At 41.9% G+C, this 13,893-nt stretch overlaps 1 protein-coding gene across 2 annotated transcripts in view; it reads left to right on the top strand.

Moving 5' to 3' along the window:
- LOC147104559 (septin-2) overlaps window positions 1-13,893 on the top strand; it is a 177,377-nt gene that overhangs the window by 60,392 nt on the left and 103,092 nt on the right. For both annotated transcript variants that reach the window (XR_015072360.1, XM_085961955.1), the window contains exons 5-6: window positions 725-811; window positions 2,722-2,845. Coding sequence is in view for 1 of the 2 variants with exons in the window: in XM_085961955.1 (XP_085818081.1) it covers window positions 725-811; window positions 2,722-2,845 (211 nt within the window). In the remaining variant the exon portion in view is untranslated. The remainder of the gene's footprint in view (window positions 1-724; window positions 812-2,721; window positions 2,846-13,893) is intronic.

The following is a 13,893-nucleotide window of genomic DNA, read 5'->3' as shown; positions in this document are numbered from 1 at the left end:
AGAAGCTGGGGTTGTTCTCCTTAGAGCAGAGAAGGCTAAGAGGAGATTTGATAGAGGCGTTTACAATCATGAAGGGTTTAGATAGAGAAACTGTTTCCAATGGCTGATGGGTCAATAACAAGAGGGCACAGATTTAAGGTGATTGACAAAAGAACCAGAGGCGACACGAGGAAAAATGTTTTTTGTGTAAACGATTGGTTAAGATTTGGAATGCACTGACTAGTCGGGTAATGGAAGCTGATTTAATATTAGCCTTCAGAAGTAAATTGGATAAATACTTGAAGGAGAAAAAACTGCCGGGATATGGGACGGATCAGGGGAGTGGGACTAACTGGCTTGCTCTTTGAGAGAGCCAGCGCAGACTTGAAGGGCCGTATGGCCTCCTTCTGCTGCGCTATTCTGGGATTCTATTAAGATAGTCTTGTATAAATGGACTATTGTAATTTGAAGGATTTTCTTTACGCTTGTCAGATTGGTATAATTCACTATCAGCAGTTTTAAATAGGAGATGTCAATGTGGAATAAAAATACTATTAAGTTAACAAAAAAACATTTCTGTTATTCAGAAAAATAAATTGAATCGTGCAAATTGTTCCTTTCTACTCATCCCTTAATTTTTTCCTACCTGTATCTTCATTTTTTTCTTTTAGCTTATGTATGATTCCCTTTGCCTTGCATTTCATCACTCTTCTGTGTTTATTTTGCCACGTTTCTCCTTTCTCAGGTGAGTCTGGTCTTGGAAAGTCCACGTTGATCAACAGCCTGTTCCTGACCGATCTCTATCCTGAGCGCTATGTACCTGGAGCTGCAGGTGAGTGAATTATTGGAGAGTTTCATCAAATTATAACTGTCAGTAACATAGGCGTGACATCACAGTAACAATAACCTGCGTGTACCATATACAACAATTTAATTTCATCAAATTATAACTGTCAGTAACATAGGCGTGACATCACAGTAACAATAACCTGCGTGTACCATATGCAACAGAAAATGGTCGGGTTTAATCGCTGCTTTCTGCAAAGTCAGCTAGTCTGAGCTGGGACAGAAGTTCAGATGCTGCAATTGGGCCTCTGAAATAGGGAGGGGAAAAATAGCCAGGGTCTGTGTTCCTGATAAATATCTAGTGATCCATCCTGGAATGTGTTTGTGTATGCATATGAGATGAGGGTTAGGATGAGGGTCACATGTAACACCCCTCTAAAGTTGAATAGCCAACTGGCACTCACGATCTAGGCTTAAACAGGCAGAACAGCCTTTTGAGTGACACTGGAGGGCTGTGGGCGCTATTGAAACTGTACCCCAGAAAAAGTTGACCCCTTCAGGGAAGGAAAAGTGAAAAGGTAAGTGGGCTGTGGGAAAAGTTTTTAAAAAAACAGCTGCAGTACATTTGGAGCTGGTGTTTGTGGTTTTCCTAAAGAGTTCCATCCTTGTTTGGGTTTGCAGGTCAAACTGGTGAGCTGTCTGTCATGCTGAAATCCTGTTGCTGAGTGCAATGTGATAGCTTTCATACTGGTTATCAAAACTCCTCCATATGTTTGGAGTTAATGTTATCTTTTCAAAATATCATTGTTTTCCCTCAGATAATTCGATAATTTCCTGCAGCAGAGGCGTTGTGAAGTGGTGCCAAGTTAACTAAACATTTATGTTGGCCCCTTTTGCCTCTTTTTTTAAAAACCCTACCTCCCTCCTCAAAAAGCAACATAAATCTCCAATAGATAATAAACAACAAATATGGAGTCGGATGGGGATAATATGTGACTCCCCAGAGAAGGGTGATTTCTATGTGCACAGATTGATGAGGATTCTGACACATGATTCTGATGATGTGTGGCCCTGAGCTTGGCTCGTTGTGGTCTCCGATTCCTTTCAGCATAGCCCAGCCGCAGATCCTTAAATGGTCATGTGAATTTCTTTCCAGTTGCATATTTGCATTTTTGAGGAACAGAGTACTGGAAGGGACATATTTACATTCATGAGGCCAATGGTAATTCGCCTGTCGTATGAGGCCAAATGGCCCCCTCTCATCCATCTCCTCATGTTGGAGTTAACAGTTTCCAGAAGAGAGACCATTAATCTTTTTCACCTACCTCTTTCATTTGCAGTTAACCACATGACAGCCTGTCCCCAGTGGAATGATTTGAGGAGTTGGACACAGTCCAGTATGAGAAGCCATACTTATTTTTTTGGGAGATTGTAAGAGAATTTAAACAACCCTGGGTCACGAGATAGTAGCCTTCCTCAACTGTTAATATTTCTGGCTGTTGACAAAACGCAACAGGACCTGAAAACCTGCTGCTAGTGGCTATAAATGTTTTCCTCCAGAATTGGAAGAGCAAGAAGTATTCTTCAAGAACAGATAAATAGGGTCAAAAATGCAGCTAATTACAAATAGACAAAGGGGTTGGATGTAAAATGTAAAAAAAAAAAATTGGAGTTTTAATTCAGTAGGAATTAAAGTGCAATTCAAATTAACTTCGATGACAGACACAGTATATGCAAACTGTTATTGCATCTAACTTTTGAGCCTCATAAGTTTCAATGCATATTTATATGTTAAATTATGAAGCAAATTTCAATCAAAACCTTAATGGTGTGACTCCTAGAAAGCTATTGGCTGCTTTGGGGGTTATGTAACAGTATCATTAGTGATTTTGAGTGGAGTTGGAAGGGGTTGTGTTTAAGATGGTGAGCTTAATGTGTTAATGATTATTTTCACAGAAAAGATCGAAAGGACAGTCCAAATTGAAGCCTCAACGGTGGAAATTGAGGAGCGAGGAGTGAAACTTCGCCTGACCGTTGTGGACACCCCAGGATATGGTGATGCCATCAACAGCCAGGATTGGTAAGTTCCTGGTGTCTGAAATAATGCAGAGCTAGCAAGCAATTTCCTTGCTGTATCTCAATCTGTTAAGCAGCTGAAGGTTCACACTTTGATTTTAATTTAGTGCAGGAGTTGGTCCCAGCAGTTATATATGTGAATTGCATTGTGAAACTCTTAAAGGACATCTACATTATGGGTAAACGAGTCTGTGTTGTGAATGAATTACATGAGGATTCTGTTAAAAAGTTGTATCCTATTGTGCTTTTTGTTGTTTGTTTCAAAACTATGGTTGGCACCAGAATTGGATGTGCCACTGCTTAAGCTTTGATATTTACTTTGCTCATAATGAAAATTTACTGAAAACTTAATTTAAAATCAATGTTGTGATAATATAAGACAAAAAAGTAAGCGGGGAAAATGGATTTGTGTTTTTCTTTTGTTCTATTTTCATTAGAAATTTCCAAAACTAGAATGGTGCCAATCCCTGCAGAAGTGGAAACTAACTTTTACATCTGCTAAAGAAATTGATAAAAGTGAAGATAAATATACTTTTCTGGTTGTTAATAAGTGCAGTTGCTTTTTAGAAAATGATCCAATAAGAATGTGTTGTTGCAATTTGATTGCTTATGATTGGTGTGTTTGTCCTTCAGGTGTCATGTCTGTCATTCTTCAGGCTGTTTTTAATTGGTTTAATCTAGACTTCCTGCATTTAGTATGTTAACTAGCAGCTGTATGGTTGCTAAGGAAATCATAAGAACATAACAAAAAAGTTATGGGCGAGAAGGCCATTTCAAAGTTTCCCTGTTCCCTTTCACAGTATATCTGTGTTGCCCATTTCTCTTCCGATATGCAAACCACATTTGTCTTTAAGTTTCATTTGCTATTTTTCTGCCCTGTTGCATAATCAATCTGAATTATTCTGCAAAACCTTGACTTCTTCATCTTTCTCTAACTAAACTCCAAATTTGCAACTAATAGACCAGAAAAATAACTTTGTTTCCTGCTGATTCTGAAAATCTGGTTGCAATGTTGAGAGATCCCCAAACAAGCACAATTAGAGGATACTCACTTTTGAGAGTCAGAGTCAGGGCCCTGGCCAGTTTTGTGGGCGGAGATTCGTTCCGATGGAAGGTTTGATGGGCGGACGCAAAAGATCGAGGAGACTTGGGCATAATGTAGTTACGACGTAACTCACTTACACCTGAAATTCCACAATCTTTTAAGATACATAATTGGTTTGCGCCCAGATTACAGGTGTATCTGGGTGCAAATGTGGAGAAAACTACCTTTGTGTTGTCTGCAAATTTAACAAGCTTATAATTGGTTTGTGCAACCAGGTCATTTATGTAGATCTGTGCCAAAGGTCCAAGCACTAATCCTTCTGGTCTTCTCCACATCTCTCCCCCCCCCCCCCCCCCCCCCCCCCCCCCACCAGTCTTACACTATGTCTTTCGTGAATACTGTCTGCTTTCTGTTGCATTAATCCACATATTATCCAGTCCTATCTTACACCTTGCATTCCCATCACTTTAATTGAATTAATCTTTCATGTGGGGCATTGTCCGTAGCTTTCTGGAAGTCCAAATAAACACTATTGTAGGGACTTCCGCTATCTATTTTCTCTCTAATGTATTCAAAAATGTCAAGGAGGTTTGTCAAGCAGGGTCTTCCCCATCTAAATGCATGCTTGCTGTTGCTTATTAAGCTATTAACTATACGGCTACTCCACTAACCTATTCCTGAGGATAATTTCATTGGTCCGAAATTCCTAGAAACGTGCGCCATAGTAACTACACATTCGTGGCTTGTGCAATTATTCCAGCATAGACGTTCCAGGAAATAATTTGCGTAAGTGAGTTATGTTATTATTTACACTGCCGTAATTTTCAATTTTTTGTGCATGCGTGGCGTGGTTTCTCCCATTTAAAAGCCGGCGAGTGGCCTGCGCGGGAACTTCAGACCGCTGCGCAGCTTAGCGGGAACGTTGCTTAGGACTGCACTCAAGTGTCAGCCTAGATTGTGAAGGGGTTGGATCGGGTGGATGCGGGGAGGATGTTCCCGATGATGGGTGAAACTAGAACTAGGGGGCATAGTCTTAGAATAAGGGGCTGCTCTTTCAAAACTGAGATGAGGAGGAACTACTTCACTCAGAGGGTGGTAGGTCCATGGAATATGCTGCCCCAAAAAGCTGTAGAAGCTACATCATTACATAAATTTAAAACAGAAATAGACAGTTTCCTAGAAGTAAAGGGAATTAAGGGTTACGGGGAGCGGGCAGGAATTTGGACATGAGTCTAGGTTCGGGTCGGTCATGGCCCTGTGGGTAGCGGAGCGGGCCCAGGGGCCGTGTAGCCTGATCCTGCTCCTATTTCATGTGTCTAATTCTGTTAGATTCAGGAGATGGTTCTGTGATAGTAGATTGGCGGTTAGGATCAGATCAGCCATGATCTTATTAAATGGCGGAGCAGGCTCGAGGGGCCGATTGGCCTACTCCTGCTCCTATTTCTTATGTTCTTATGTACTATGTGCTTTAAAATAAATGTAAGGTGTTCCACATTGGTCTCAAAATTGATTGAATTGGCAGAGAGATGAGAAAAGGACCTAAAAGTAATGATAGACTTGCTAATTTCAACGTTGGACAATGTGGTGGAGCAATTAAAAAGCAAACAGAATGCTGGAATATATAGATGGAACAGAACAGTGCAGTGTAAGTGTCCAAAGGTGGAACTTTGCAATGTACCAGGCAGAATATGAAGTACACTTCACACCTAATCTTGCCGTCTTTTGTCTCCACTGTCCTATTACCATCTCATCTGGTTTTGAATACCTCTTAATGTCTCTTACTTCTCTTACTTCTTTTGTTCTATCGCAGCCCTGCCTTCGATCTATTTTATTTCCTTTCCAGTTTGAAAAAGGGTTAGACCTGAAACGTCACTCTAATTTCTCTCCACGGATGTTGCCTGGCCTGCTGAGTTTTTCCAGCATTTTCTGTTGTTATTTTGGATTTCCAGCATCTGCAGTATTTTGCTATCAGACCATGAAGTACTGTGTGCAGTTCCAGTCAGCACATTGCAAAAGGCACATTGGGGAGGGTACAGAGAAAAGTAACAAGACTGCTCCCAATTGACAGCAGGGGAATGATGAGGAAAGATTTGATAATCTCGGCCTGCACAGACTAGCAAGAAGGCATCTAAGGGTATGTAAAATATTCAGTGCTCGAGTGGACTAAGTATTGCAGCTCGTGGTGTATGTTCCCTGTGATGAATTGGCCCTTTTTAAGTCGTAGGATTCCAGTTCGGCTTTTAGAGGTTGCATGGGTTCAATCACAGAACATCTGCAGAAACATTAAATTAGTTGGCCATAGAATGATGAATGTGGGGTCCATGCACGTGCAAAATAATAAATGCTGAATGTGAATTACAGCCTTGTTTTCATTCTTGGGTGGTTTAGGATACAGAGTGCAATGTGTGTACAGTGTAGTTACTGGGATTCCGTGAAGTATGCTGTTGGGTGTATAAAATGTTCAATGAAACTATGAAAGGCAGCCTGCAGTAGAATTGTGGACTTTGCCCTTCCAAACTTGAGCTGTCTCTGGAGAGAGCATTGAGTTGTGGAACACCTGCATGGCTACAGAACTGCCATTATTTAGTTACGACGGGAGCAATTTGAGGGGATGAATTAAGAGTATGATACAAATATATATTGGCTGAAGTACACAATTTTTTCCCCCTGCAGCGTATTGGTGCTAATACACTAAATTATTCTTTTGACACAACTGTGTGTGGGTAGCATTGATACTTTAAGTGCTTGGTTCAGTTGGTACCACTCTTTGGCCTCTGTGTCAGAAATAGATTCAAATCCTGCTCCAGGGCACAGCCTAGATTATGCTATGGATTGTATCAGAGCATTAGCCTAGACTGACACTGAGGAAATGCTGCATTGACTGAGGCGCCATCCTTCACATAACTCAGGTCTCTTCTGCCGGCTTGGTGGTTTACGTGAAACTAAAGGACCCATGACACTATTTGCAGTAGAGCAGAGCATTTTCCTTGCCAATATTCCTCCCCCAAACAACGACGCCAAAAACAAATTAATAGATCATCCATCAACTTGCTGTTTGTGGGATCATACCATACGCAAATTGCCACCTGTTTGCTGACCTAACAATCTTCCAAGTAATTCATTGCATTTGAAGCTTTTGGGATGTTTGAGAGACATGATACAGTGCTATATGAATTTAAATCTTTAGTGCTTTCTTTCTATTAGGGACTTGTCCTGCTTAAATTCTCCAAATTAATATGTAGTCATATCTTTTGCCAAAGTGCACAGAGCTTAGAGTTTAACATGGACTTCTAACAGATAATTAAAATACACTGATTTGGATCCCACAACCCTGATATACTGGCTCTTTAAGTCCATTTTCAACTCGAGTAATTTGATTTGACGTTACATTGTTACCTATGGCCATTACTGAAGCAAAATACGGGATTACTGAATCATTCTGGGTATGGCATGGACGTGTGATGTTTGGGCTTCCAGTCATGGGTATTGTTGGTTGAGATACTAGGTTTTCTGATTGTGGGAATCCTTGATGTGATAAAGAGAACTTGGAAGATTCTACCCCAACTACTGTCATGCTTTGGGATTTTTGACTTTTTGGCCTGGGAGGGAATTTGGATTCATTTCTGTTGCGATTATGCCATGATGTTAAAGTCAGCTCACAAGTGCTTATATCCACAATGCACCCTGCTTCTGAAAATGCGAATTAAATCCAGATGAAGCTTCTGTCCGGGTTGGTGTTTCTTGCACAGCATGTCACTGTGAGACAACTGGCTTTGTTGAGATATTTCAGGAATATTCACCCATACTATATTGGAATGGCTTCATTCATTTGAGTCTGGTAGGGGAGTGACTGCCAGGACCCCACACTTAGGAGGGCAGTAACAGGTCTGATTGCAGCTCAACTTGCCAATGGCTGGGCATAGAGAGCTGGGGGGAGGGCCAGCAGTCAAGTCTATGGCTTCCGGTCTAGCTGGGACACGAGAACAGTCTGCAAAAACTTGGCATGGAAACAGTCACTGGGGAGAGATCACTCTCTGAGGTTAGAGCCAGTCAGTTTAGTAAGTACTGACTTGACTTGGAAAAATAAGAATTAGATTGAATTCCACTGTAAACTGTATTCTGTTCATTCATTTCATGTAAAATAAACCAGCTTGTTGGTTTACAATTGGCCTCCACTCACTAGAGTATTTATCAGCCCACCTTCTGGAAGTTGGGACGAATGCACGTAGTAGCGTGTGTGAGATTACAGTATCCAGTACACACAATAAGCGGTTTCGTTGTAATGACCCCAGATCATGCTATCGTATGCCTAGATATTGGGCAGTAGAGCATCGTAAAGAACACTGGGGCTAAGAGAATATCTAGTGCAGATCAGAAATTTGTAATAACTACCCACAGATGAGTTATTGTACAGCTGAAAATAAAGCAAGTTGCCAGCTCCAAATAATGCGGTGTACCCGTCTCCCTCTGCCCCTGTTCAGCACTTTGTGTGCATTATCTTTGCTACATTTGATCCTTTTGCTGCAGTTCTTCCTTTCTAGTTGTTGTGCCATAGGTATGTTTTATTCACTTGAAGGATTAATTTCCTGACGTCTAACTCTTTTTTTCCAGGTTTGCATTAAAATTTAGAGGAGAAAAAGTCCAGGGAGGTGGTATGTTCTGTTCTATGCTCCTCCATGTTCGTATTTTTAAAAAAAACACATATTTGTTACATTTTTAAAATAAGGTTTAAAATTTGCTACCCCAACAGAGACCAACATGTCAGGCCACAGTCCAGAGCAGCTGCAGTGATCTTGATTTCCCCCCCCCCCCCCCCCCATTTTCAGGGGAGACTTAATTTTTGATCATTCAGGGAGTCAACCTGAAGCTGCCTGTGTTGCAATTCTCCTGGTACTGAACATGCAGCAGTCCACAGCTAATAGCATGTGTTTTGGGATTGGGCGTGTCTGAAATGGCTGCCAGAATGTTATAAAAATGTGACCTCACTCCCCACAAAAATGATCAAAGCTGCTTCAGGATGCAGGTGGCTCCTCCCCATTGGTGTTTTTAGTGGCACAGCTCCAGTGGAACTCAGAGTGGTGGGCCAGTGTTAGCTCAGCAAATTCTGTTTTTATTTTAAAAACAAATGGTCTCCCTTTGCTCCATCCTTTCCTCAAAGCACCCATTCTTGTCGGGATTTGGTGCCACAGATGCTGGAGATCCTCCAGTAGAGGTAATAGATAATCGATGTGGACTGGCTGTTGAACGTGGCGGGCATCACAGTTGAGGCTGATCGTGTCGTCGTGCGAAATGCGCACGCGCGCGCGCACACGTGCACGCACACTTTCAAGGATGGGTCACTAAACAGCAATCAGAAGCAGGAAACGTGCCTGATTTCCCCCCCCCCGTCTAGTCTAGTGGTATTGAACCCAATTGCTGCCCCCTGCTATGATCAGCCAAATCCGCACTGTCACATTTCAGGATGCCTTGACCACTTTTTCATAGAAAATATGATATACCTATAGTTTTTTTTTAAGCAAAGGTGTATTCTTGCTACCCACTGGTGTAGGAAGTATAGTGTGTTTGTTATTTTATACTACATATTAATGAAGTGAATCCAGTCATAACTTTTGCTCTGTATGTTCATCTGACGTGAAGACTCGTGTCAGAATGATACCAGGGCTTAAAAGGGTTAAATTGTGAGGACAGGTTGTATTCCCGAGTTTAGAAGGTTGAGGGGTGATCTAATTGAGATGTTTAAGATGATAAAATGATTTGACCGGGTACATACAGAGAAACTATTACCTCTGGTGAGGGAATCCAGAACAAGGGGGCAAAATCTTAACATTAGAGCTAGGCCATTTAGGAGTGAAATCAGGAAGCACTTTTTCTCAAAAGGTAGTAGAAATTTGAAATTCTCTCCCCTAAAAGGCTGTGGATGCTAGAACAATTGAAATTTACAAGACTGATAGCGACAGATTTTTTTTTAGGTAAGGGTACTGTCGAAATCTCGACTCCGAGTAAGACTCTTTACACAAATATACCGTCAGAAAGAGATCTTTATTTTACTTGCAGCAAGGGGAGGGCAGCTCAATCAAAGGTTGAGGCTACAACTCCGCAGATTAATTATTTCGCAGCATTTTTATACAGTCGAGTAAACAAGTTCCATATGACCATGTGTAATGGTTAATTATACAATTGTGTAAAAAAGCAGTTTTGACACCACATTCTAGTTAGAGTAGGTTAAACTCACTGGAACATTCCATTTTCAGTTCCCTACGTTCTTAATTCTTTTAGCCAATCATGGCTGTTAGTTCTATAGCAACAAGGCATTCATAAGCACTGGGTTAAGCCCATCTGTTTCCTGATGTTAGTACATACTGAAATTCTTCCCCAAGTTCCATAATCAGTACCTATTTTATCCTTTGTTCCTTGTTCTTGTGGTTACATGACTCCTATGACCTACTGCTCACTCCTGATGTATATGACTAACCCTATCCCCTTGTTTTTTGCTGTTTATGCAGTTTATAGCAATGTCAATTCTTTTACTATTTTTTCCCATTAGTCTCTGGGATGGTTCTTATGGCCATGTTTCCACAGTATCAAATATAGAGCAAAGGTGGCTAAATATACTTGAGGTACCATGATCTAATTGAATGACAGGGCTTAATGGCCTACTCTGTTCCTATGTGCACAGTTTGATTTCACACAGAATCACAGAAACCCCACAGTGCAGATAGAGGCCATTTCGGCCCATCGAGCCTGCACCGACACATATCCCACCCGATCCCTGTAACCCCTACACCAACACATATCCCACCCTATCCCCGTAACCCCACGTATTTAATCCCCCTAACACTAAGGGTCAACGCAAATGCTCTCAACAACAAAGAACATCAGGACATCCCAAAGCGCTTTACAGCTAATTAAATACTTTTGAAGTGTAGTCACCATTGTAATGTAGGAAATGTGGCAGAGAATTTGCACACCGCAAGCTCCCACGAATAGTAGTGAGAGAAATGACCGGATAATCTGTTTTATAGTGATGTCGATTCAGGGATAAATATTGACCAGGACATTGAGGAGAATTTCCCTTAATTTTGCCATACCAATTCCCGTTTGAGGTTAAAGCAGGTACATTTCAATTTTCTTCAAGGGTCACGCAGTGTTAAGAATTTCTTTCCGTACTGACGCATATGAAAACCAGCCAGGGACCTTTTGACCTGTGGAATTTTAAAATTTGAAGAAGTCAAGACAGCAATCTGCACGCATCAGTTTGGGTTCTGACACTGTGGCTCCCAAGACTGGATTTGTCAACAAGAGTTGTCATTTAAACTCTGCCTGGGAGTTGAGGTTATCCCCTGAAGCAGGCATCGCAAGCACTTGCAGTGAGTAGGGGTGTGGCCAACTGGGCACCATGTGGCTGTCGGTGAGGTTGAGCTGACCTCGTTATTATTAGTTATAGATGGAGTGTTGAATTACCGAACATGATTTATTGGTTTGGAAGTAATTCAGTCAGTCATTTTTAATCCCAGAATTCGATATGAGCAAGATATTGAGCATGTTTGCTGGCACGCTATTGGGGAAGGAATTTGTTCCCTGAACAGTGAGTTATGCTGATGAAATAGATTTGATGTTCAGCGTTCTGCTGATGAATAATCACTTTTTTACCACAAGTGCAAGTTATTGCTGTGAAATACATATATTTCTAAATGCCTATTTGCAAAAGTCAGGAGAATCACTAATTGAGAAGGTGTTGAATGGTATCTGTATAAAGGGGAGTTCTGTGGAGAATCCTGTTTTGAGAGAAGTGCAGTTTGGCTCAGTGGTTGCATCCTCATTTCTAACTAAAGATTCTGGGTTCAAGCCACACTCCAGGACCTGAGCATATACTTTTAGCTGATATTTCAGTGCAGTACTGAGGGACTGCTGCATCGTAAGAGGTGAAGGTACTCCCACAATGCTGTTAGGGAGGGAGTTCCAGGATTTTGACACTGAAGGAACAGCGATATATTTCCAAGTCAGGATGGTGTGTGATTTGGAGGGGAACTTGCAGGTGGTGGTGTTCCCATGCACCTGCTGCCCTTGTCCTTCTAGGCGGTAGAGGTCGCGGGTTTGGGAGATGTTGTCAAAGAAGCCTTGGGGAGTTGCTGCAGTGCATTTTGTAGATGGTACACACTGCAGCCACGGTACGCCAATGGTGGGGAGAGTGAATGTTTAAGGTGGTGGACGGGGTGCCAATCAAGTGGGCTGCTTTGTCCTGGATGGTGTGCAGCTTCTTGAGTGTTGTTGGAGCTTCACGTGGAGAGTATTCTATCACACTCCTGACTTGTGATTTGTAGATTGTGGAAAGGCTTTTGGGGGGGGTCAGGAGGTGAGTCACTGGCCGCAGAATACTAGTCTCTGACCTGCTCTTGTAGCCACAGTATTTATGTGGCTGGTTCAATTAAGTTTCTGGTCAATGGTGACCCCCAGGATGTTGTTGGTGGGGGATTTGGCGATGGTAATGTCGTTGAGTGTAAAAGGCGCTATGTAAATGCCAGTTCTTTTGTAATAACTGCTTGCCATGATGTTGATGTCTGTTAGTAGCTGTGCATGGAAAGTTTTACTGACGCAGATACTCGCCTTATTTGGAAGCAGTGAATGGGATTTTCTGCGAATGCAACTGTATTAAAATCACAAAAATGTACCACAGACTTGTGAAACATTTATCACTTGTTAGAAACATTGTTTGTCACCATTTTCTCAACAATGAAGAGAATGCGACTCCGCAGGGACCCACCCACTATTGTAATTCTGCCACACTGTTTTCTGTTGAAGTTTCCTTTCATTGGCAGAATGCAGGCACATTTCAGGCCAGCTACAGGATTTTTTAACTGATTTGAAACTCCATAAACTATTTGCAGAGTGCGTGCTCTGTTGCTTGTTGAGATATTTTGTCTGTTTGACAAGAATGCACTCGTTGAGTTCTGAGTGGCGATGCCACCTTTGGAATGATGATGATGCATTATTTGAGGGGGGTGGGGGAGGGGATCTTTCAGTGCATATTGTTATGGAGAAAACTAAAATGAGAATCACGTCGCAATATTTGGGGAAAAAATGAACATAACGGGGCAGCTTTTATGTAATTAAAAACAAAAGTGCTTGCAGCAATTTTACTTGTAAGCATTAAGATTTCGACATGGTCTCTTATTGTCACAGGCACCAATTGTTTTTGTGCGGTGCACCCATGAGGAAGACATGCTGGTGAGTGAACGAATGCAGATTCACATTCATGAACCCGAGTACTTGTAACCGGGATCCTGTCCTGTATAGTGTTGGGAGTCTGTCATTCCCAACCATCTGCCCCGTCTTGTGTCCGTGTGGGGAGCTGTGGTCAGCCTCCCACCGCCAACTGCGTCGGGTGCGAGAGGCTGGCCCGTGACAGTTCATCACTCTGCATCGGGAGTATTTCAGCAGGTTACGATAACTATTGCTGTACTATATTCCGATAGCCAGGCTGCGTATACCTTTTTGCTTTGACCCAATTGAATTTTGCCCATGTGCTTCCTCCCATGGGAGCAGTTAGCTCAGCAGTTTGAGTAAGGCGTTACAATGGCCTCTCTTCCTTTCAATTGTGCTGCCCTATAGAAATTTGCACCAAGGGGTGTGTGTCATTTCATTTCATATATCAAACACAAACCTGAGACATGAAGTAATTGCGGCCTTTATCGTTCACTATGACTGTAGGACCTTGTCACATATATTTGCACTGTGAATGTTGAGTTGGTAGTCACGGGATCGGAATGTTCTTTTTGTTCCCAGGTTGCTGAATGGTATTTTCCATTAATTCATTTCCACAAAAGGGAATGGAAATTGAAAGAGAGCATTTGTCATGATTGTTGAGGGGCTGTTCTTGCACTTTGAGATGCAGCGTAACACCATAGCAGGTTTCGTACTGATTGGTATTATATAATCATGGAATGATGCAGCACAGAAGGAGGTCATTCGGCCCATTGCGCCTGTGCCAACTCTTTGAAAGCGCTGTC

Source organism: Somniosus microcephalus, chromosome 19 (genome assembly GCF_052327205.1).
Source record: "Somniosus microcephalus isolate GS21.2 chromosome 19, FLI_Smic_1.0, whole genome shotgun sequence".
In the NCBI taxonomy this organism is placed as follows: domain Eukaryota; kingdom Metazoa; phylum Chordata; class Chondrichthyes; order Squaliformes; family Somniosidae; genus Somniosus; species Somniosus microcephalus.
The sequence above is the reverse complement of the archived record's forward strand: the minus strand, read 5'-3'. Positions and strand labels throughout refer to the sequence as shown.